The sequence below is a fragment of the Athene cunicularia genome (assembly GCF_003259725.1).
Source record: "Athene cunicularia isolate RWA chromosome 8 unlocalized genomic scaffold, athCun1 chr8_part1, whole genome shotgun sequence".
In the NCBI taxonomy this organism is placed as follows: domain Eukaryota; kingdom Metazoa; phylum Chordata; class Aves; order Strigiformes; family Strigidae; genus Athene; species Athene cunicularia.
In genome coordinates this window covers 9,868,458-9,892,767 of record NW_020799109.1, presented here as the reverse complement: position 1 = coordinate 9,892,767, position 24,310 = coordinate 9,868,458, and the positions used below count along the sequence as shown (strand labels likewise).

Below are 24,310 nucleotides of genomic sequence, written 5' to 3'. Positions count from 1 at the left end.
ACACTGCTAAAAGAGAATGTAAAACCGCTCTGAATAGGCCATGCAAAGACATTCAGCTTTGACCTTTCAACTTCCAAGAACTTGTTGGATCTGCTACTTTATTCCTTCTCATTCTGCTTGGGAGGGTTTTGTGCTGGCACCTGGGGGCCACCTCCTCCACCTCTCCACCCTGCACACAATGCCCTGGCAAAGGGTTTCAGAAATGGCTGGTAAGTTTAAAGGTGCATCATGTTGGGCATCTTAGTGGCCCTATTTTCACAGCTTATGTTTCAGAAAGTGCTCAACACCTGTGTCCTCCTCCATGGACACTTCACCTTGGTCACTCAAAATCTTCAGCTTTTCAGCCAGTACCCTTCCAAGTTACTCCTTAACCCCAGTGCACCACAGTATTAAAACTGGAAGAAAAAAATCTAGACACCCAGCCTGAGATCACTGCAGGAGGCAGACTGCAACAGCTGCAGCACCATGTTTGTACAGATGTACCTCTGCATTTGATAATACTAAATTATTCACACACCAAAATTCACCAAAGCTTGTCCATTCACATTAAGTCATCCAGATAACACAGAAAAAAGGACTTGGAGAAATATGAGTTTACAGCATGGAAGGTATAACTAGGGATAGCATGAATTTAGAAAAAAAAAGATACTAAATATAAACTGTTTATATAAACGGTCTGTTACATACTGTGGTTATCAGACTTAAGAATGCAACTGCCAGAGAAGGGGACATACAGGATACGGAAAAAAAAAAAAAAAGATATCATATGGACTATATTTTAGATATGAACAAAAAGATGTCGGATAAAGAAATAACACAACCCCAGCTTTCATTCCACATGCTGACACAAACTACCAACAGGATAAAAAAGCAACCTGGTCCTCTTCATCTCTACAAGCCTGAGCGATCCTTGCACCTTTACAGTATCATTCTCATACAATTTAAGCCCAGTGAAGGTAATGGGAGACAGAAACCCACCCAGTCATCATCTTCATTTCCTGAGTTTACAGAGGAGAGAAGGGCACTGTTGGTTAAAAACAGTCCCTGCTGCTGACACTAAGCAGCAGCACCTTGCAAGATGTGCCATCAAGAGCAGCCATAAGCAGGGAGACACATGATGCTCTGCTGGGCAAAGAAAGCAAGCAAGCAAGCTTTTTTTCCTGATGTTTTCCAATTCACATTTTAAAGCATGCTCTTCTATGAAGAAAATAAGGAAAGCTTAGTGATTTATCACCTCAGATAATACAGCAGCAAACCCATCTTCTCTGGTTTAAAAAGATCAGTTAAATTATCTTAATGCACCAAATCTGACAAGCAAAAAACATTTTCATAAAAAGCTGTCCCCTTAAAGTTACAAGTCACATCACAAGAGCAAGCTTCTAATCAAACTGTCAGAAGCAGAGAAGCTTTTATCAGCGCTGAAAATCCAAATAAGAACACAGGCTGATCTTGCCAATCCATAGCAGGAAAGAAGTTTAAAAAGCTTTATGGGGAACTGGCTGAAAGTCACTGGTTTTGGTGGCATGCGTCATTGCTCTGCGCTTGGCAAGGCGGGACTTGGACGGAGGAGAAAGCTTCATGGAGCACACAGCATGGGCAACGTTCTCCTGCTCTGTGCTGAGTTCATTCTCGTGCTGAGACAACTGGCGGTTAAGGGCTATAGCCTCGGCAGCAAATAGCGTCAGGTCTTTTGTGCTACTGTTCCTTTCAAGGGAAAAGGAGAAAGCAGTTACAACACACACAAAGAGTCACTTCACCTGGTTACCCTCACAGCAGAATAGCTACTTCCAGGCAGTTTTATTTCTCCTATCAAAACACTGACACAGCAGGCAAAATGGCCAGTCAATTATCTGCATCTCTCCTCACTGCGAGGACCAGCGATACATACAAAAAACACTCTGGATTTTGGAAACAGCCACGGTTCTAGTCCTCTAGTTCTGCTATGGACTTCCGATGTAAACCCAGAAAGCCACCTGAGATGCCATGCTTATTTTCTACATGTTATAAAAGGATGGGCACATGGGGCAATACTGTTGTCTGTCCTCAGAGAACTGCAATTCCATTATAATTGCACATCCAGTTTAAGGAAATGCATTTCTGATGGGAAGAACCACCTGGAATTGCCAGTGGCAGACATGGAAATAGAGAGAAGTGTGACTCAGGCTCCCTGGCATACAGAATCTGCCATCAAATCACTTTAAATGAGGCTTGCCCTGCTCACAGTTAAATTGATACTGTGATTACCACCAACTGCATGGAAGTCAGATTCATGTGTACATGATGATTATTCACCCATCAGAAAGTAGTCTCTTTGGATAATGCATGCCTTTATGCCTTTCTTCCCCTCCTGGGCAGGGAACTGCCAAAACCATCATTATTTCCTGTCTAAGATTAGCACTGCAGGAATTATCTCCAATGCCCTTCCCACAAACATGCAAGATTAGATCACAAAGAAAAATCAGAGCTTCAATATTTCTGATGTTCTTAAGTTAATGCTGCACATTTATGAAGTTCCCCTCTCAACCAGGGATCTCACCCACTGATTTGTCACCTCCTATCTCTCCCCATTCTTTCAGTAATAATTCTTGGCCAAGTTTACAGACATTAAAAAAAGTTACCTTTGAAGAACTTGAGGGGTAGGTAATCCCCTTTCAGGAGCCTGCTAGAAGAAGCAGTTAAGAAAAGTTAGTTACACGTTAGCAGCTGAGAACCAAGCTTTCCCAAGAGAGAGTAATAAAAAACAGGTGACTCCCCCAAATCTTTACAACCAATGGATATTGCATATAAACTAATTCACTGTGGGTTTACAAATCACATTTCATAATCCGTCTCCTCTCACAAGACATCACCACAGTTTGCAGGTATAAGACTAACCCTTTGGAAGCTCTGTAGAGTCTATCCCTTCTGTTCTGAACTGGGAACTAAAGCAAAAAAGGACACTGCTGTTCCTTTAAAACTGTATGTACCAGCATTCTGCATTACTGTAATAAAGAGTAACATCATAATTTGTGTACTGCAGTGCTTGGTATTCACAAGAAAGCCATTTAAAATGCATAAAGCAATAATTAAAACCCAACCCAACACTTAAAGCTTGGCAGATTCATCCAAATATTTACCACACAGAGCTCCAGAGAGAATAAAGCCACTGTGTATCATTTAATTAATCAATAGCACTAAAACACACAATGACTATTAAAAGTTCAGAGACAGGGAACAGCTTGTTTGTCACTCTGGAAGAAGAATAACACTTAAAAAATATAAAGTGGGATACATACTCCTTGAACCCATGAATGTTGCAAAACTTGAGCAGCACTAAGTCGTTCTTTGGTGTCACGAACCAGCAACTTTGAGATGAGATCTTTGGCCTCAGAGGATATATGCGACCAATCCTTGTCAGGGAATTCATACTTGCCTTCCTGAATGCTCTCAAAAAGCTTGTTCTAGTAAAGGAAAGTTTCTTTAATTTAAATAGCAACTAGAGTGAAACCAGAAGACTTCCCAAGTGACATTTCCTCTCACTTGATTTTATCCACTTAATGTGGTGGATGACAACTGAAACCATCCAGTGTCCTTATGGAATCAATGGACAGTGACAGACAGCTCCACAGAGCAATTCAGGGCGTCCTGAGATGGACATGTCACATCGTCTGCTGAGAACGCCTTCCCCCCTTCCCCGTAACAGTGTAGCCAATATAATCAGTTTTTTAGAAAGAATAAAAGCAGGCCCTGCACGAAGACTCTCATGGGGCTCAACTTTCACCTGAGGAATTGTGGCAAGTACCATAAACCAGATCAAGAATTACAGAATACAGGAGGATTGCGAAGTGGGGGAGAGGATGAGAAGCAGCTCTGAGATCTCACATGAGGATGAGGCAGTGGCAGTTGCCAAACCTTGCTTTAGAAAGAGATACCATCACTTAACTGTTCTATTACCACCCTCACTTCTCAGTCACAGCTTATCCTCCCAGATAACTGGTTGGGTTACACACACAGCATGTCACTGCTGGCATCATGGCAGGTCTTATGCCCTAAGTTCACAGAGCAAATTACAGTCTCACACATATGCCCAGGACACATGCATTTACCTGGCAAACTCTGCAGACTTCTCCTCTGTCCCAGCCACAGTCTGTGCCACAGTTGCCCACAAAAGGAGGGTAACCACTGAGCATGATGTACAGAATCACTCCCAGACTCCAAAGATCACACCGCTTATCATAGAATGTGGCCTCTTCTGTGAAGACTTCAACCACTTCAGGTGCCATGTATTCTGCAGACCCACACTAGGAAAACAAATTCAAGCTTAAGTTTTCAAAAGGAGGGTCAAATCCATACAAGACTCAGGTTTATCGTTCTCCTCTCTTTATAGTAGGCAGCATCAGGCATCGGGGACTACTGAAGTTTACTGCTGGCGTTCACTGCAGGTCTCATTTTGTTAAGCCAAATTGCAACTGCTGCATCCCTCAAAGGTTAAATGAAGTCACCAAGAGCTTTGAAACATTTTGTGAGCGGATTGCATATGAAAAAAATGAACACATTTCAGGTGTAAGGACTACAGAGACCTAACAGAGGGTAAAAGAGTTCCTACTGTTCTTTGGGAGGATCATAAACTGTTCCATATGATTCTATGATCCTTTATACAGGGTCAAAATTTTAATTTACATATTCCAGGTTTTTAAATCTTATCCATTAGTTACCAGACTTTTCAGAAAGTAAATAACTATATAATGGGAGGTGATTTCTAGAACAGACTCCCACAAAACTGTCACATTTTTCTTTCACAGTAAGGCCAAAAACATAGCACTGTAGTTTTTCAAAGTAGTGTGTATTATAAAGCCATACATGATTACAGAGCTTGCATTCCCCTTAGCTCACAGGTCTTAGGTACAGAACTCAAACCCAGGGAAACGAATGCAAAATTAAGGTTCAAATTCAGTCCATGGGCACATAAAACACCCCCACAAAAAGATTCCTCATTTGATGGCGTAAGAGATGAACAGGATCCATGAGTTACTTTCTGGCCAAAAGGAGAATTAACATGGTGAGCTCCTGTGATTTTTATATCTTTGTTCTATGACTGGGAACCCAGGACAGTATTTATTACACATACACCTGCTTTAAATGAACCACCCACCACTGGGTGTAGTTGCAGTAAGCTCTCTGAAGCTCTCCTCTGCAGATAAAAATTGTTTTATGGTAGAATAGAAAGAGCACGAAGCTACAGTAGGTCTCTTACCGGTGTTGTTAATTCAGGAGTAGTTATAGGAGTGCACGCACTGTTCAGCTTCACCCCACTACCAAGATCAAAGTCACATATTTTTACTGGTGATACCTAAAAACAAGGACAGAACAGTAAGAGGTCCAGAAGACTGGGATTAATGCAATATTTATGAATACAGCATCACGTGGAAAAACCCCAGGAGAGAACACAAGTTGTTCTAGGATCAGGACTAGTGAAACCCAGTCTCTTGCAGCTATATTCCACTCCTTGCATTTGCCACCTCTGCCCCAGTTGATCCCATGACACCAGCATCTGCCCCTATTGCATTATTTTTTAAATCTGGCTAGGCAAGCACCAGTATGCATCAGGGCACTTTGGGAACTATATGTGATGTGACCAGCTGGCCTGTAAATATTGCTCGTCCATCTGGGTACTGCCTCAGAACAGATGAGGTGCTAAATTGTTATTGCCATGCCCTAAGAACAGTAGGTTTTTATCTTAGTCAGATGCTCACATTTTTGCAGCTCAAATAAGAATTTAGTCACTTTCAGGCTTCAGTTTTGCTAAATTTAGTTGAAGTTCACTAACAGGTTCAAAAGTTTTCAAGAGGAGAAGAGACAGAACACAATGACTGTTTTTTGGAAACTAAGTTAAAAACACTTCAGAACGTTAAGAGACCAGAGTAGCACCTTTTCTGGAGATTCACACAGGATGTTTTCAGGCTTCAGGTCTCTGTGAGCAATACCTAAACAAGAGCACAAATGTTCATTACAGAAGATGGTCTCCTGTTTTATTTCTCATTACTTCTCTCTATTAGAAGGTGGCCTGGGAAATATTCTAGGCCTGAGTTTGCTACACAACTCCCCTTAATGATACTGCAAATAATTTAATTGCAAAGTGTATTTGCTAAAATTCACTGTTACATCCTGCTATATACCTTTATCATCCTTTAATGTCCATGAGAGTCAGTCAAGCAAATAAGAACCTGCTAACACTGTAACTTTTTGGCTTAGCCAAATTAATTATGTTAATTAAAATCAGCTTATTAGGATGACTGACCTGTAGGAAAGTTTACTTGTGTACACAGTTTAGTCAAAAGATTTTTGTGCCTTCTACAGCAAGGTCCTTCTTTCCAGATGGATCAACTAGTGCTTGCTGAACTCCGACTAACAAAGACAATACATGAAACACTCTTCCCAAAAAAACCCTGAATTCTCAGATGAAAACATCATCACTGTAACAGTGATTGCTGAAGCAAAAGAAAAATTAAAGGGTTTGGTTGGAGATGCTGAAGAAAAGCTACAGGATCACCACCAAAGGGCTTCTTCATTTTTCAACTGCTATTGGAATAGGCAAATCCAACAGGAAAGCAGCAGCAGGTTATCTACCCATACAATTCACATGCAGAGGTACTTTGCACTGTTAAAGCAGTTCTTCAAATGCCTAAACACACAATTTCTGAAAGTTCTCCATTTAATATGATCAAACATAATGGGAAGGCAGAAAATGAGAAGCAAAATAATCAAATCAAATGAGCAACTTGGCCGTAATTCAAATGCACTCTAGCCTTGCTTAAAAATTATACTCCAAGCATACCTGATACTACTTCAGAATATGAGAAAGAAAATATCCCACCAAATTCTAGGTAAGGGAGTTTCTAATGTCTTTTTTTCAGCACACTCCACAAAACCTGATTTAAAATATAACATTAGCAGCGTACCATAGCACCAGTCTAAAGGAATGACAGCTTTCCTAATGATGCAGTGCACATTGCTTAAGCATGGAAGATGGCATAATCAAGATCACCCGAGCTGACATTTACAGCAAGGCCAGCAAAACGCCCAACAGTTGGCCTGGCTTGCAATATGAAACTCAACAGCGCTTTTTTGTAACGTAGTTTGACTTGAAATGTCTGATTATGTAACATTTTATTGTGCAGTTGCACACAGTACAAAGAAAACAACTGCCTTTAAACACTCCTCCAGCAGATTATTAGCAATAAAGCACACATATCCCAAGTGCGTATAAGGCAGTAGTATCATCCAGCTGAGTTTTAAACTATTCCTGGCAAAAGAATTAGTTGTCCTCATTCAAATTTATTTTTTTTTAAAGCATCTAGCTACAGCACTTCACCACTAAACTGTGCAATAAAATTGCTTTAATTTCCTGTTTACTTCAGTGTTTAGTATGCTACTTACTAATTATTTTAATATCACATGAAAGAACCATAAAGAGAACAATAAAATGAAAGGGGATGTTGTAGTTGATTCTGCAAGCCATGTCCCCACCGTACCAATTCACAGCAAATGACAACAAAGTGGATTGGTGCTCTAAAGCCATTTTAACAAATCACTCCCTTCTTGTTTGGGGAAAGGGGAATTAAAACTAAAAGCTGACTGAGAACTACAGAAAGACATTAGCCGAGTCAATGTTAAAACTTCCTTGAACAGTGCTCCTAGACCTTCAGCTGTTAAGCAACCTGCTATAGCCCTAGCACATGAAATAAGTATTTCTCTACATGTTCAGCCTAAGCTTCCTGTTCCTTATTTGACCCATCTCTCAAAGTAAAAATCTTCTAAACACAGAGTGTTTAGAAAAAATTTTAGAATCAAAGAGTGCATTCTCTGAAGATTTAAAAATTATCACACAGACAGTCTAAAAAGATTACCAAAAATATTAATCCAGGCCAAATTTTTTTCCACATTCAGATTAACCTCTCATAACATACACACAACATATGACAAGATCCATATTCCTCAGGTCTACCACCTTCTCAATTTCCTATGCACTGCTATGCTTTTCTTTTTAATAGGTTCAACCTATCAGGGTACCAGTGCTGTGATTTCAACTCAAGCATATAAGCAGTCCCGTGACTTACAAGTAAAGCCTACAATTAAAGGTTTACTGAACTGGGGCCAGTACTAAACAATTTAGCAAATGCAGATCTGCTGAGATCTACCTGGCTAATTAGAATGACAAAACAAATGGAGAGAAAATTTATCAAAATAAATAACCAATAAACAGTCTCCAATTACGTATCATTCTATTCAAAGGTAGTCATCATAACATTAGCTGAAGCTGCTTAATCTATGCAAGACCAGATAACCATGACACAAGAAAGATTTTAAAGGTATCTATCACATTAAACGCGAACATATAATCTGAGATGACCATAATGCACACAGATATTTTGAAATGAAAAATTATTCCCAAGTAGAAAAAGCAGCAGAAAAAAAAATTTTAACATAAAACAACTCTCTACAAACAGAACTGCTTTTAAATCTGAACAAATCCCAAATGAAATGAGGACACCTTCAAACAAGGACTATGGTTCACTCGTAGGTCTCTCAATCCAGCAGTGGGGGTCTAAATGTGGAGATCAAAAGCTACTACAAAGAGGTCTTGTAACCAGCAGAAATTCTAGGTAAATACAGAAAAGCATCTTTGTAGAGCTGGAAGAGGAGGAAATTAAAAAGAATGTCAGCTCCCTTTTGAGTAACCTTTACATGGTGGCTTAGGTAACAAGAACAAGCAAACTGATTCAATCCTAATGCTAATTCTCCCTGGGTGACAATTTAACTTTTCTTCTTCAAAAGGCTATATCACCTTAACACAGCTGATTACTTAAGCTACCATATTATGCTGAAATGCTAGCAAAGGCTGACTACTTACAGATAAAATGTGCTACATAACTTAAGTGTACAATATCAACTAGTAAAGATGGAGACAGCCTCTTCCTACCTTTTGTATGGAGAAAGTCCAGAGCAGAGGCAATATCCCTCACCACTTTGCTAGCTTCTCGTTCATTGAAGTGCTTTCGCTTTTGTATATGGGCCAGGATTGAACCTGTCAGAATAACAGGTGAAAAGGAAAACCTTAATATGAATGTTGCCTGGGCTGAGAAAAGGCTTTGTCAATACAAGGATAAAAACACAGTAGACACTGCTAGTCTGCCATAAAGGAAAAACTGATCTCAGTGCAAACAGGGCCAGAAGTCATTTAGAAAAGTTACTGGCTAACACTCTGTTCCTAGTACGTTTACATGGCAGAAACTGAAGTGTCATAATCCCATGTTTTTATACTAAAAGATCCTCAGAAAATAATGATGAACTAGTACCAAGTATCATGGATCCATATCCTCATTTCTCATACTTTGTAACAGCCTTTCACAGGAAGCAACTTCCATGGACCAAACAGGTAAATGACTAAGAAGAAAAAGGTACTGAACAGCTTTAATACTTAAAGCATGCTAGAACATAGTTTTCAAACACTGCAGCCCTCTAGTTTAAGCACAGCATGAGAGGCAATCACTTTTTACTGCCCCAGCACACGACTGGGCTGTTTTCCACACACCATGAACAGTAGAGACTTGCTAGTAGTATTAGTAAAACTCAAACATCATCTAAGGAAGTAGACAGCATTCAGCAAAACCCACCCTCCCCCAGGTCCCAGGTGGCCATGCTCAAACTAACTCTTCTCATTTTGTGTCATGTGACAATTGAGACCCTGCACTGAAAGTCAAGTATACACATTTTTTGTCTCAACACCATCAAAAAAACCCAACCCTTTACCTTTAAATACACATTAAAACTCCCACTGACATCAAAGTAAGGCTCATACATTGACTTAAGGCAAAAATGTGCCCTGGGACATGAAATCTGACAAAAGGTCTCTCAAATATGAATACACTGAAGGACTGGTAGTTTGCAGCAGAGCTCCACTTTTCCCTTTAACAAAGGAAAAAGGGAGGTTTGATTCCTTATTTTAAGTGAAGTCCATCAATCTTCTCAAAAGAATAAAAATATCTTTAAAAAAACAATTAAATCTGCACTAAATAGTCTTACTACTGTCTTCTATTTTCTTACTGAGAGGTGTATTTATAAAAGCAATCTGGCAGAAAAATTCAAGGAGTAACTGTCCTTTGTTATTGGCCCCCAATACAGCAAACACTTTATATCTCAGGTGATTTAATTTTTTTTATTCAGTTCAAGATGTGGGACAAACCCTCCCATTCTCTGTTGCAGTAATTCCTATTCTTATACCATCAATACCTCTGCCACTCCTTCACAGTAAGGATTCAGAGAGGAAAGAAGAAAGACAGTCAAAAAGAAGAAAGATGGACAAAAGACTCTTCAGATATGCTGTGCCAGATAGGTGGAAGAAAGCCACTTTGGACCAGGTTATCAGATTTCAAAGACAGAACGTTTCCCTTGCTGGAAGCACCACTTTCTAGTTTGCTACAGATTACTTAGGGGCAGAGTTCAAAGGGGTTTCCTCGTATAATTGTTCTTTACACCTTTAGAAAGTAGTAACAGTTCTTGAATGTTTCCATGTCTGTGGAAAAGACCCCAGACTCTGCAGGAAACAATACCAAGCCACCTCAAGTGTTCATTTTATTCAGCAGGTTTATTTAAAATTACTCTTATGAATAGAGCTGATGTTCCAAACTCTCAGAGAAGAATTATGTCAATATCAATGAAAACATACTCTACAGACTTTATATTCAACCCACATAGAGGAATCCCACAAACAGAAAGAATAGCAGGGCACTCCTGCCACAGCTGTTAACACCTCTTCAGTATTCAGCAGAGAGAAAGCATCATATAGCACCTCCCAAATCGCATTTCAAAGTAGTAAAAAGGAGGAAAGGACTCTTAAATCATGCAAGTTCAGTACAACAAGCTGGATTTTAATGCTTTCAATTATAAAATGCTGTCAGGCAAGGATATTAAACAGCTTCTGCATATCATGGCAAACCAAACACAGCTAAAATAGGAGCAGAGCTCCTTCAGTTACCACAGCTACAGAAAGGCAAAGCTGAAATGGAAAGCTCAAGTTATGCCATTACATTGTAGGTAACACCAGTCTCTGAGACTGGAGTTACTGGAGTAAAGTTTGCATTGAAGATTAATATTCTCATTCTTGACAGCCACACTGCTTACATCAGAATCTGCAATGCATCAGAAGCTAGTCCAACCCTTAATTCCTACTATTTCTTTTTTCTAACCCACATACCTAACACTCCAAATGCTGAAATTGTTCAAAGAGAAAACTAGCCTCAGCTCTGCTTGACCACTGTAAAAACAGTAGCTAAGAGAGGAAAGAAGGTGTAGCGTTATCATACTCTCACCAGCTGTGCAGGTACACTGACAACCAGTCTCGCAGTCAAAGAGGGTTAACTAATGGAAGAACGTGGATATGGGAAAATAGACAAATGCAGATTTGTACCAATCAAGCCCTATCACAGCTAATTTGTCAGAGAAGTCTGTGCATTAAGAGGGACAGTGTTAGAGGAAATCACAACGAAATGCAGTAATTTTAAGGGAGAGTAAACAAAAGCTTTTACTCAAGAAAAAAAGGTGTCCTCTTTTTAAAAAGTCCTGCATCTATCCCGCAAGAATTTGCATTTCTTGCACATATGGTTTGCTACTGAAAACCTTCATGACCAGTGACAATAAATGATATTCTACAGACAAAAGTACACTCCTTCAGGAACGTTTTCTTTGAAGGGTGGGTGACACTTAACTCATGGTTTTGCACAGCCATGCAATTGACGGATACTGTAATTATGCTCAATGCAGACAAATATGAGAAAGTGCTTTATGTAGCCTTCTCACTCCCCAGGTGAGTGTTAAATGCTGGAGACCAGTGACCACACTTGCTCACTGATTGGCCCTCAGCCAGCCACAAGCAGACTGCTTCAGTTACAGCAACCCCAGGCAGAAGCAAGATGTTTTTCACAACAGTGCTCCATGAGTTTCAGGAAACAAAGTCAATCCTACATCAGGTGAGAAAGCTCCCAGAGTATATAGATGCTGTACTAAGATCATGCATAATACCTGACATACTATGTGTCTCCCCTTGCCCGAAGGTACTGTGACCTAGTAACTATATTCCAAAGCTTTCACTTCAACAGAGCTGACATTTCCATCACTTAACTACAGAAAGGGATTGCAAATGTTTGACCAGACCCATCAATATTCAAGAACAACCATACTTCAAGCTCTGTATATTATTTCCTCTACTACTTCGTCTTAAAATTCTCAAGCATTTAAAATAAGCTCTTCAGTTTCTACTTTAAAACACTGAGACAAACAGGATCATGATGATTCAATGCACAAAGGCACAGTTACTGCACAGTACCTCCTCGCAGCTTCTCAAAGACAAGGTAGTATCTTGTGTCATCTTCAAAAAATTCTATTAACTCCAAAATGTTCCTTAAAAAAAAAAAAAAAAAAGAGGGGAAATAGAAGAAACAGGCACAGAGCATAAACAGAGCAATTGAAGAGTTTCAGCATGGATAATTGGGAAGTGCCAGAAGTAATCAAATATAAGAGTTCTAATTAAACAAGTTGCTTTGGTTGCCTATGGCATTAAAACCACATTTCCAACTCACACATAAATTTAAGCAGGGGAAACAGGCCCAACACCAAAATCAGACAGGACTGTGAGAGTTCTGCTGCTGCTCAACTGACAGGAAGATAACTGGTAATAGGTTGTATTTAATAATTTAAAACATCGCATTTGTGCTGACGGCAACAACAAAAAAAACCCAACTGGCATTCTTCCTCTCTGGAAATCACAAGGCAGAACATAAGGGGCTCAAAGGAGACAGGCATCTCAACATGACATTAAATCCAGTGCCTTAGTTACCATTCTTAGACTAACTCACTCCTGTTTAGCTAGCGTAGTCTTTGCAGCACAAACACCCCACAATGCCTTGAGAATGTCAAACATGTAAGTCAGATTTTTCTACACTTACACACTAAATCCAAATTCTGCACATGCTCATGAGAGCTTGATGTTTTCATCAGTTATGAACTGGATAACCACACAGTCTTAACCACACACATATAATCAGGTATAATCTGATTCTCTATAGCACAACTTAAGACCATGAGTTTGCTAAACAAGTTTGTTCTTAAATTCTTTAGGTGTTATACTAAAAATTTGTAAAAAAAGGCTTGATATAAACTTTACAACTGTAGTATAAACAACAGCTGTTGTATACATTCTAGATTAACAGAGACATCTAAAGGAGTAGTTTCAATATTGGTTTAAACTCATCACAGAGCACGCTGCCACTGGCTGCGTAGCCCTTCCCTCCTTTTCAGACTCAGGTCACAGCTACAAAGCCGCTTCACCCTCTGGCCACATGAAGTCAGCACACATCCAAATGAAAACTAAATGAGCTGTTCCAGTGCAAAAGCTGTAAGGCTGCCACAGAGGAGGACAAACCACATATTAAGGAATGGCAAGACTATTCCTTTCAAGAGCATCTGGTATCAGGTCAGCTTTTGCTGATGGTGAAATCAGAGGAGTGTGTCAAAATGTTGATTCCTCATTCAGACAAAAGCCATGCAGCACTGAAGCACATTCAGGCTATACTGACCTGGTTGCTAATTGAGTTATGTGACCTGAAATTTTTAAATATTTCCCTGAATTTCACAGGTAAGAGAAGGGGAAATTCTTATTTTGAATAGGTCAAGACTAAATTTGAACTGATTTTAAGGAGAATACTGCAAAACTCCTAACCTAGTCAAACGTAACAGGCTTAAAAATTTGAAAAAAATAGTCAAGATACTTTAAATAAACAAACACAAGACTCTATACTTACTTGTTACCCTGACACTGGTACAATGTTTCTATTTCTCGAAAAACCCGACTCCGACTATGCCCAGCATTTTTTTCAATGATCTGTGGAAAGAGTTAGAGCTCATATTTGAAAAATTACTGCAGAAACTGTGCATGTGGCTCTGGAACTAGGTAACTGATCTAAGGCTTGAATCTCAGGCATGCCCACCAGAAAGAAACACTCCACCTTTGTTTGGTTGTTTAATTTCTCAGATGTCCTTTATCTACAGCATCAGCAGAGCTCTGGAAGGCATTCAAAGGACAAGAGAAACAGGGACAGGAAGAGAAGAAAGGAACTTTATCTACATTACACAGTTACCACAAGTGTTTTCTTGCATCATTTTAACTTTGCAATGTGTAGAAAAGGATATCCTTTTGAGTTCCAGCAAAAATAGATTTGAGTCATGTTGAACAGTCAAAAAGAAGTTTTGTCATTTTAGGCATTTAAGTAAAAAGTACTACATTCACCACAAAATGAGAGTTTGGTTCATACTGCAAACTTCATGGAGACCAAATAACAGGACCTATTGTATTAAAACATATATTCAGCCTCAGAGCTCTTCTGTGCTGCCATCAGAAGTCACCTTCCTTCACACACTCCTCCAGATGAAAGAGGATAAGGACAAAGGCTTTCCACAGAGGCCAAGACTGAACGACTGCTACGTGAAAGGAAAGCTCATGACATTACTTCAAATAATACCATTGTCTGTATCCAGTATCGGTTTCTCATTTTTACAGCCAGAGTTCTCCAGTACAGAACAAGCAATCATTCAGCAGTACTACACGGGACTTGGTATCTAATCCATAGTATAGTGGTTGGTTTATTCCAGACTTTCAACTTCAACAATTCTACAAAGTACACACAAAATTATAGCATCTACAGGACCAGATTTTTAAAGGGGATTAAAATTTTGTGCCTAAGGTTTTTGCAAAAGAATCAAACATAAAGCTTTCCTATTACTATTATTTGTGACCGTAATTAAATAGGAGACACAGGATAACCACAAATCTGTAAATGGGCCCTAATAGCTAATATAACAGTATTACAGAAGATTCCACCTCTACCAAAAAACAAGAGACAGCACTGCATGAACTAATGGCAGTAACTGATGCTCTCTGAACTCATAGCAGCATTCTCAAAAGCTCACATTATTTGGTAGGCCACACTAGATAATGACTTTGCCTCTTCTTTCATAGGAGATAAAAACTGGTAGGACTACAATCAAATCAGGACATGTGAGGAAAGCTTGCCCCGACATCTAACCATCACACAGTCATTCACTGTTTGTGAATTCTGGCTGCACCTGATAAACTGCTTCACTCCAGAGGCACAATACTTAAGGCGACAGATAACAGTTATAAAGCAGGCTCATTTCAAGCATCAAAAATTTTCTAAAAGGTTTTGCTATTACCCACCCTATTACAGGTTTTCACTGAGAAACTAGGAGGGAGAAGACAAAAGTGATGCCGCTTTTACTCTATACTTACTTTTACTGCGTATTCTTTCCCAGTTTGGAGGCTGACAGCACCCTGAACTTTGGCATATGCTCCCTCACCAAGAAGCTCAGCAGTCAGCTTGTACAAGTCTGCCAAAGAAATCCCACAGAAAAGACACATTAGTCAAAGCATTTCAGTGAGTAACATCAAGACAAGCTATTTATCTGACGAGCATCCTCATATGACAGCAACTGAAAAAATTCCCTTGGTAATGAAGACAGAAAATAGATCTATGCAGTATTAAAGTAAATGTGCCAGCCTTAATTATGCCTCATTTTTCACTTCCCCCCTTCAAGTTCTAGGAAAATTTAAAGTAGACTTCATTCCAGCATCAAAATCATTAGTTTGTTCATACTAGAAACATTTTATAGCTCTGTTAATTGCTAGGACCTCATCCACCTTCCCTGTCCTCATGTAAAACTCAGAACCAATTTTTTCAGGTGGAAAACATTTCACTCCTTGATCAGAAAATGCCCACCATGCAAAATCTGCTTGCAGAGATAGTGTTTTAAGTATAATTGAAATTTGAAGGTTTAAACCTAGAAGACCGCTACCATCTTGATTTGCAACATACCTTACAAGGCTATGTGCCCACTAAGAAGTTTTCTACTGGTCAGCTTTGTCGCACTGAACTGTATTTTACCTACAATGCTTCCCAGTATTTGTGTTCACATCTATTCAATCAAAACATTTTGACATCAGCACTGTTCCTGCTAAAAAACCCACACCACTAAAACAGATTATGGATAGAACACAGATTTCACCACTAAGAGAAAAAAAAAAAAGAGACTGAAGACTGAAATATAGGGAATAAAGAAAAACAGAAATATTAACATAATGTTTGCCAAAAAGCAATGTTTAGCTAAGAAAACAGAGAACAAAAGAGGAAAAACAGACCATTACAATTAAAAGCTTACAAGTTGCCACCAACCTTCAAACTTCCCAGGGACGTGATCTGTGGCTCTTGTTCTTTTTTTCTTTTTCCTTTTCCCACTGTCTGCTATGGGGAGAGCCTGACTGCTGACCATCTCTGTGTGGCAGAACATAAAGGTGCCTTTAACACACAATCAATTACTTCACTTCAGGAGAAAATGAACATGCTCTTGTGTGTTTATGTTCTTAAGCTATCCAAAAGTTTCTCTGCTTGTCTTCATCACAGGCTGCCATCTTTCCGTAGGCTGCCATCTCTTCCCCCAAATATTAGAGGAAACCTAAAAAGACAATTTGGGTGCTAATTAACAGTTCTGGGGAGGCTTGATAAACAAATGTAAAATCAGAAGAAACTAACTATGCATCTATACTGAATCCTCCTCTCGGAGTACGCTAAAGCAAAGCACGGGAATATCCTTGTCAACAGCTATGATGAGCTACCCACAACATAATGCGTGCCCTGATGCACGACAGGATTTACAGCCCTCACCAGGGCGCTATTATTTGAGCTATTCTACTGTCTTACAAGTAGATTTTTTTTTTTAAGTCAATTTAAGAAAATGAGCTTCCAAAACAGGAGGAAGGTGTGGGGAAGTATTAAACAACCCAGTGAAACAAAGCAACCACAGGAAGTTAACAGGTCAAAGGAGCAATCTAGTTCAGTTTACACTGCTAAAAGGCCAGAAAAAAACCCATTTCTCACAGAACCATGATGTGCCTTTCTAAGCCACAGATCAGTGGATAAATCATGCTCCAAAACAAGCGGTGTTTATGGCATTTAGATATTTGTTTCATGCATTACTAGCTGCAGATATTACAGGAGCTTAGTCAGAGATAACAATTCACTGATGCAAGATAATATGGCAGAATATGAAAAAAAACACCTGCATATTCTTATGGAAGGCCTAAATAAAAACATTGTCATAAGCTTTCTCTGTCAGAAGCTGCTTCATAGCTAACCTATCTCCAAAGAGGTTGAAAGACTCCATACTATACTCACATGAGCATTTCTTCACACCAGTCACATCTTGCCAAGTTGGCCCTAACAGTTAAAAATCCTAGCTCAAAGTCTTCAGGGCAGTAGCAAAGCACAGTTAAGATATTTTACAGCCAGAAGAATTTGAAAGTAAATTCATAACTAAAGATCTTGTACTAAAGAAAAACCTAAATCCCTAGAAATAGCATAATCATAATAACACTGTTAATGAAAGAAGAACAAGCCCTAAAAACAACGATGACAAAAAACTTTCTGGCAAGTCTCCTTTAACAGAGAGCCTTTGTGAATAGCCATTTTTGTGCCTTTCCCAGGCACAAAACATTACACAACAATCTCCCAACACGTGAAATACTTTTTCTTTGCTTCACTGTATTTCTCTTGTCAATATCTGTCAGCGATAGCTATTATGAGCATCACTTAGAACTCACACATCTGAAAATTTAAGGCAAGTGCTGTTTTGAAAGCCCTTTCTCTAACAACTTACTGAAACACTTAAAAATGTATCACTCAAAGCCTCAAGACAATAGTAAATCCTCATTTTCAAGTCTTAAGCAGAACGTGTTAAGAAATCATGATGGATGACATATGTAAGTTCTCAAATACAGTAAGAAATATAAAGGCATAAATTTTACCAACTTCTAAAGCAACAGCTTCTTTTTAACTTAAATTGGCACACATACAGTTTCAAATTTTAACATAAAGAGAAGGCTAGCCTTTGACAGCAAGTTCCAGCTGTCCCCAGTTTTAGTTCAGCCTTCATTAGAAGTTATTTAGAACTGGTGTCAAAATAACACATATGAACCTGCTCAGAGATGGAGCTGGTCTGCTTGAAGGAGGTGCTCCATTTCCAGGCATCAAACAAGCCATTTAAATGACCTCAACTCCTGCAAGTCAACAAGTCATACCTAGACAGGTTCTATTCCATTTCAAATATTACATGGTTTCAGAGCTTGTAACAGACTAAATATTAGCAAAAAGACAGGAGAGAAATCCTGCATCTTAGCACAGCTGAAATATTCCTTCATAACCATCTCCCGCACTTACCAGTTGGCTATGATATTTAGTAGTGTTTAGAAACTCACTACATTATTTCAATTTCCTTTAGTCTGACTCAATTTCTAAATTACACAGAACTGCTTCCTTGAACCAGGAAGTTCACTAGTTCTGTGTACAGAAACCAAATTACTGAAAAGCTAATGTTTTCAACCTATAGTCGTGGCCAAATTTGCTACCAGACGGGCATGAAATGTTTGCTATATTAGATTCTTATTACCCTTCTGATCTGCTATTTCACATCATTGTGCAATTCACTTCAGTCCACATTGCTTTTGCTTTAAAGGTATCACAGCTTCATTCTCATTATTCACTTTGTTATAATGAACTGGTACTTAAGTAACAGCTGGTATAACAAGAAAATGCCTTTAGCCCAGACAAATGCTTTAGAGGTTTTTCAAGCTTTCAAAGAAATAGTTGTGCCTCTGCGAGCGTATACATAAGAGTTTCTGATGGCAATGAAAGACAGTGTGCCTCAACCATCCAAGTAATGCTAAGGTGTTTTGCATGCTGCAAAACTACCTCTGGTGACAAGGACACTGCGGGCTCTGAGGACGCTCACCCTGCCAGACAGCAAGCTCAGAGACTGGATGAACTGCTCTGGAGGAAAATGGCCCGTGGACACGTCAGGTTCAAGATGAATGTCTAACTGCTGTCATTTTAAGGTCATTTTACAACACGGCCCAAAGCTTTGAACCCCTGCTTCCATCAAATCAACTTGTCCACCCACTTTATAATCTATTCTGGCTGAGTGCATGGAGGTGGGAGTAGAACACTACTTGGTGCTCAGAGCACACTAGCCAAACCTTTGACAAAGAGCACTTCTTACATCCCTCTCAACCGTAACAGACTGTTCTCTAGGAATTACTGTCTGACTAGCAGTCTGACAAAAGCTGAAGAAAACAGGGAACAGTTCAAATTCTGATCTGTCCTTCTCTGGTCAGGTTAGGATTCTTGCTTACAGAGTAATGTAACCCAGCAAAATCCATATTGCAAGCAAAAAAAAGAGCAAGTTTCTGTCTTAGCTACAGTTTTGTTGAAATCCTGTATTTCATTATCATCATCATAATTCAGTGTTGAGACAATATTTAACATACATATTATTCAGAGCCTGTGTGGGAAGGTATAGTTACAGCCTTTCCCTTTTGCTATTGTGGCCTCTACAACTATCTTCAAAAGGATGAACAAAAGGATTTATCATAAAGACGACTTGCAAACAATGCCAAGTGAAGAATGAACAATTACCCTAAGTTTCACTTCATCCAGATCTTAAATCACTTTTCATCTTGTTTCCTAACACTCCATATACAAACATGCCAAAATCCACTACCCAGACGTAACTCCCCTCTCATTCTAATCTGCTTCCCAAAGGAAGGAAGGGTATATTTAGAAAACAAGCACACACACGTACAGGAAGCACTTGGGGAACACAGTACAGATGTCTTTTTCTGTTAAGAAGATACCTTGTTTGTGCGTTTGAAATCAATGGAAGAAAACTGTTTAAGCAGAGAGTCCAGGTACTACCATCTGCTTCAAAACTGGGTCTTGCTTGAGCCAGGTTGTTCTGCAGCTGAAAAGAAACACAATCACACTTATATTCAGAAATCACATAAACGTTGCCACATACATTCAGGTAGTGCCCAGAGTCTCAAGAGATTGCAAGAACCTGCTGTACCAGGCTTCAGGTGAGCACACAGCAAAAGCACACCCCTGCATTAAACTTTATAACTCTAAGTACAGAATGCAAACCACAGTGTTATTTGTAGTGCTCCAGTTATTTCAATCAAAGAGAGGACCCCCTTTTACAGTCTTGCAAAAACAATGGAGTGATTTATGGCATTCATTAGTTCTTGTTGTTATACCATTGGAGAAACACAACAAGTTGAGATGCAAAATACAGAATTATTCTTAACAAAAAAGAATTACCATACTCCTAACCTAGATCAACACTCATGATAGACTACCACAACTACAGCCATAATAGCACCAAGGTTAAAGCATATCTGGAAATGGGTCTTGGAGGCAGCCAAACAGGCTCCAACAGACCAGGAGCATGAGAAAGCATTTTCCACAGCTGAAAATCTCCTGAGAACAGGTACCAGCAGTATTGAATTCACTCCTAGCAAGCGACAAACAAGGCAGTGATGTTCAGGTAACACCATCTCAAGAAAAGATGAATCAGGAGCCTCATGTAAAGCCTCTGTGGATTCACAGAGGATAGCCACAACCCAGGATTCAACAGATGAAACAAATTTAAAGTTGATGAGCTGGCACAGGATGCTTTCAGACCACTGGGGTGGTATCTAAACAGCTGCAATTACAAAAATATTACTGTCCCACAGATACTGTAAAAGCAAAGGCTTTTTATTCAGACTGAATAAAAGCCCACCAAGATCTCTGATGAGGCTTCTCTGATTGAAATTTAAAAATACTATTTTGACAAACTGACCCACAACAGGGAGACCAGTGGCACCTTATGAACAGCATCAGGCTCCTCAGTTCATTTATGCTTATTTTCAGAGCCATTGTTTATTTGGTCAAAGAGCTACCAACAAATTCAATAAAAGAGGCATGAAAAAGTCCCTTGATTCCATAAGCATGACACACCTGTGACTCTCAGACTTCAAATGTGAAAGTGTGTGCTCCAAACAGAAGTTAAGCCACTTTAAAGTTTCAGACATCCAGAATTTTGGACAAGGAAACAAGATAGAAACAGACTTTGGTCTCATTTTCCTCCCAACTCAGTTTCTCACATTGTTCTTGGACCCTCCCTTCCCCAACAACACTTTGATTACTGTAGATGTGGCTCATACTGAAACAGGACTCAGCAGGTGCTGATTCTGCCAAAACCTGCTCGTTGCAGGAAGCTCAGAGTAATCAAAGCTATCTTTATAAAGCAACTACCGAGTGATTAACTGTGCTTCTGACATTACAGATCAAGAGAAATACAAATTTGAAGAGGAAGGATGCCCAATTCTTTAGAACAGCCTTATGTCAAATCCACAAATAGATTATTTTAATACTCATTCTGTACTGCATTAAGAAAGAAAATTAAGTTCAAATTGTAAAAGGGAGTTTCTTACTGGTCTTTTATCTTTACAGTAGTTTCCCCATAATTCATTCTTCGCTATCAGTTACCTTCACATCCCACCTGCAAGAAAACTTTCAGTATCACTTAACTCACTAATCTGAATTATCCATGAAGGAAGATGAACTTTAAAACATTCCAACATCTTCCCAAAATGATACAGGAGCATTAACATTTTAAAATCAACACTCAAAAGTCCACAGGAAGCCCAAGCAATCTGATTTCATGAAAGAGCAAGTCTGAGAAAAAAATATCAATTCTGCCTTATCACAGATATTACTGTAACACCTACACTGTGTAACAGCTGCAACCATCCTTCAAAAATCCTTCACTGTAGAAAAGGTTACAGCAACCTTTTTCTTTACCTCTACACTCCTCTCTGTGATTCCTTGCTGTCACACTTAGAAGACTGGTCCTCTTCTGTGTATGCAACCTCCAGAGTCTAACTTTTTGTACTCTCAGGTAGCCACTTCCCCTGCAAATTAGGCATGGGGGTTTTGAGGTCCTGAGTCAAACCCTCCAGCGACAGGTGGATCTCACTTGGCAGGATAGCACAAAGTTATTTCAAATAGATTCCTCCCATCCCAATTTGTTACTTCACCATGATTACTACTGGGGAAGCAGGAGAACCTTAACAGAGAGGAAAGCATGCAGCATTCCTTTCCCTCTCCTGTTGGGAGAAAATAGCTTATTTTAGCACACATGCTGTAGATGTGAGATCTTCTGCTAAGGTCTGCCAATGTTTACACAGACACACATGTATTTATTTAAAAAGCATTAGTTGTTATTCAGGTTAACAGCAAAAGAACTGTTATCATCCCCACTGGAAAGACAAAGGCAAACAAGACAAGTGTGCTGACCGTGCTAGGAGTTAACAAGGATAACAAATGAGACTGAAGGTGGCTTAAAAATATACAGTAATCTTTTTAATTTCTTGTTCTAGGACAACATGCCTCTGAGGCAGCCACATGGAGAGGACATAATAGGGTGTATTTCACAGGGCTAACAAATAAATGTGAATGGTAAGACTAATTGGGAACAAAATGGCACACACACTGGTTATTGCTCTAAAGACCTTCTTCCCTCCTTCTGCATATAGCAGTACAGCCAAACAAGGTATTTAATGTTGCTGACCACTGACAGACAACTCATGGTTAAGTTTCCATCACAGTAGGAACTTATGATGCAAAATTATTTTAAACTCCAGATCACACATATTCTAAACAAGAACAGTCCTTGCAATAGTACTTTGACTCAACTACCCAAAGCTTATCTAACTCCTACAGCACTTTCAAATTAAAGAGATATACAAGGCAAATAAGTTCTGAGTGCCACTTACTAAACAGTAAGCTTCTTACTCTCTTCTACATCTGATGGCATCAACAACTCTCAGCAGACTGTCTCTGCATTGTCAGTTACCTCCTCTAACCCCACTCAGTTCCCTTGCTAGTTTTCAAGTCTAAACCAAAGAGAAAAACTTCCCAGAAGACAGCTTCTGATTTCATACAGAAACAAGATAAGCATTTCCTGCTTCACTCCACACCCTACAAATGATCAGATAATGATATTTGTCACTAGAAAAAAAGCTGCAAAACATACTCCAATATTAGCCAGCAGGCTTGTTTGGAGAGGTTAATCCAACTAAATGTGTTTTTAAAGTTTGAAGCAAGTCTGATTTTTCTTTCTTTTCCCCTCCCCTGTACTTCTAACTCTAAAGTTAATATTCATTAAACTCGACTTGATGTCACATAAAATTCATACCAGTGTTTTAACATTTGTTACCAGGAAGGTGCTGGAAGGTGAGAGGAAATTCCTCATAGCAGTAAATACCTTTTTTGAAAGCATTAGGGAGTATTGATACAGCATTCACAGCATGAAATAATATCATCATGGACAGTACTCCATGTCAAGATACTTTCAAGTGTCCAAGGCACCCAATCCACTTTACCTGGAAGGCTGCCAATACCAAAACCAATTACCTTTAGAACTGCAGTGGAAGAGGTTCAGCTCTGCAAGTGTATTTTGCCTTGCTTCCATCCAGCACCTGGAAGGCATGAAGAGGAGCTCTGTTCTGAAAAAAATGCCAAACTGTAGCTCTTCAAAGTTATCAGAACACATGCCAATCTTTCCAAGCTAATCGTAGGGTGTAAATTTGTATGATAAAGAGGCTTTGTATGATAAGCAGCAAGCTCATAAACGGAAAGAAAAAAAGGTATCTGGAGAGTTGTTTACTTCTAAGCAGATCTGACACTTCACAAACATGTGCCAGTGGTATCAGGGGAATGGGCTAGTTTTTGGCTATGACCCATACTGCTGAAGCTAGCAGCCGAGCTGCCACCAGGGCTGTACCGCTGCCTTGCGTTGTCTTCTCCTCCCCCTGAGCTGCCTCAGAAGGTCACCCCGGGCAGGCCAACCGATACTGCAGAGGTGAAGTATAGACTAAATCTAGATAGGTTTTCAGTGTTCCCAGGGGTTCATAGGTCTCATCGTTTTATGACAGATGAAAAATACCAGAACTAAAAGATTACTTGTGATCAAAGCTAGGAATAGGTTCATTTGCCTTTGCCTGCTCTTCTTCCACTCCAGAAATATTCCTAATAGAAAGCAGCCATCGTAGGAGTTTACAGACTTACCACTCTTTATTAAAAAACGCACTATGTATGAAATACAGCAGTTTAAGCCTCCGGAGAATAACCAGCTCCAAGCAATAGGAAATTCTCACGTCCTTCTGCGAGGGCCCCGAGACCCGAAGCGACCGGCCGGCGAGCTGGAGGCATTTTACCGCCTTCCAGCTGTCCCTAGCCACCGGTACCACCCCCAGAAACCAGGGCTACCACCTCTCCCGACTTTCAAAGTGTTCATTCCTCCACACGCCCCGTGCCTCGGAGGAGCC

The 24,310-nt window shown here is 39.6% G+C and overlaps 1 protein-coding gene across 8 annotated transcripts; it reads right to left on the bottom strand.

The window, feature by feature from the left end:
• Positions 1 to 121: 121 nt before the first annotated feature.
• Positions 122 to 23,509, bottom strand: MKNK1 (MAP kinase interacting serine/threonine kinase 1). 8 transcript variants are annotated; one of them, XM_026854034.1, is made up of 14 exons: positions 23,397 to 23,502; positions 21,783 to 22,087; positions 19,793 to 19,899; positions 16,281 to 16,560; positions 15,341 to 15,438; positions 13,836 to 13,915; positions 12,362 to 12,435; positions 8,960 to 9,064; positions 5,908 to 5,963; positions 5,234 to 5,329; positions 4,086 to 4,280; positions 3,276 to 3,440; positions 2,619 to 2,662; positions 122 to 1,704 (listed from the first exon to the last, which is right to left on the bottom strand). In XM_026854034.1, exons 4-14 carry the CDS (start codon positions 16,393 to 16,395, stop codon positions 1,476 to 1,478), a joined length of 1,257 nt encoding a protein of 418 aa, XP_026709835.1. In that variant the 5' UTR covers positions 16,396 to 16,560; positions 19,793 to 19,899; positions 21,783 to 22,087; positions 23,397 to 23,502; the 3' UTR covers positions 122 to 1,475. The 8 variants fall into 8 exon arrangements, with proteins under 8 accessions (XP_026709835.1, XP_026709836.1, XP_026709834.1 ...); XM_026854035.1 differs by lacking the exon at positions 21,783 to 22,087 and adding an exon at positions 21,413 to 21,480; XM_026854033.1 differs by lacking the exon at positions 21,783 to 22,087 and having other exon boundaries at positions 23,397 to 23,509.
• Between the last annotated feature and the right edge of the window lie 801 nt (positions 23,510 to 24,310).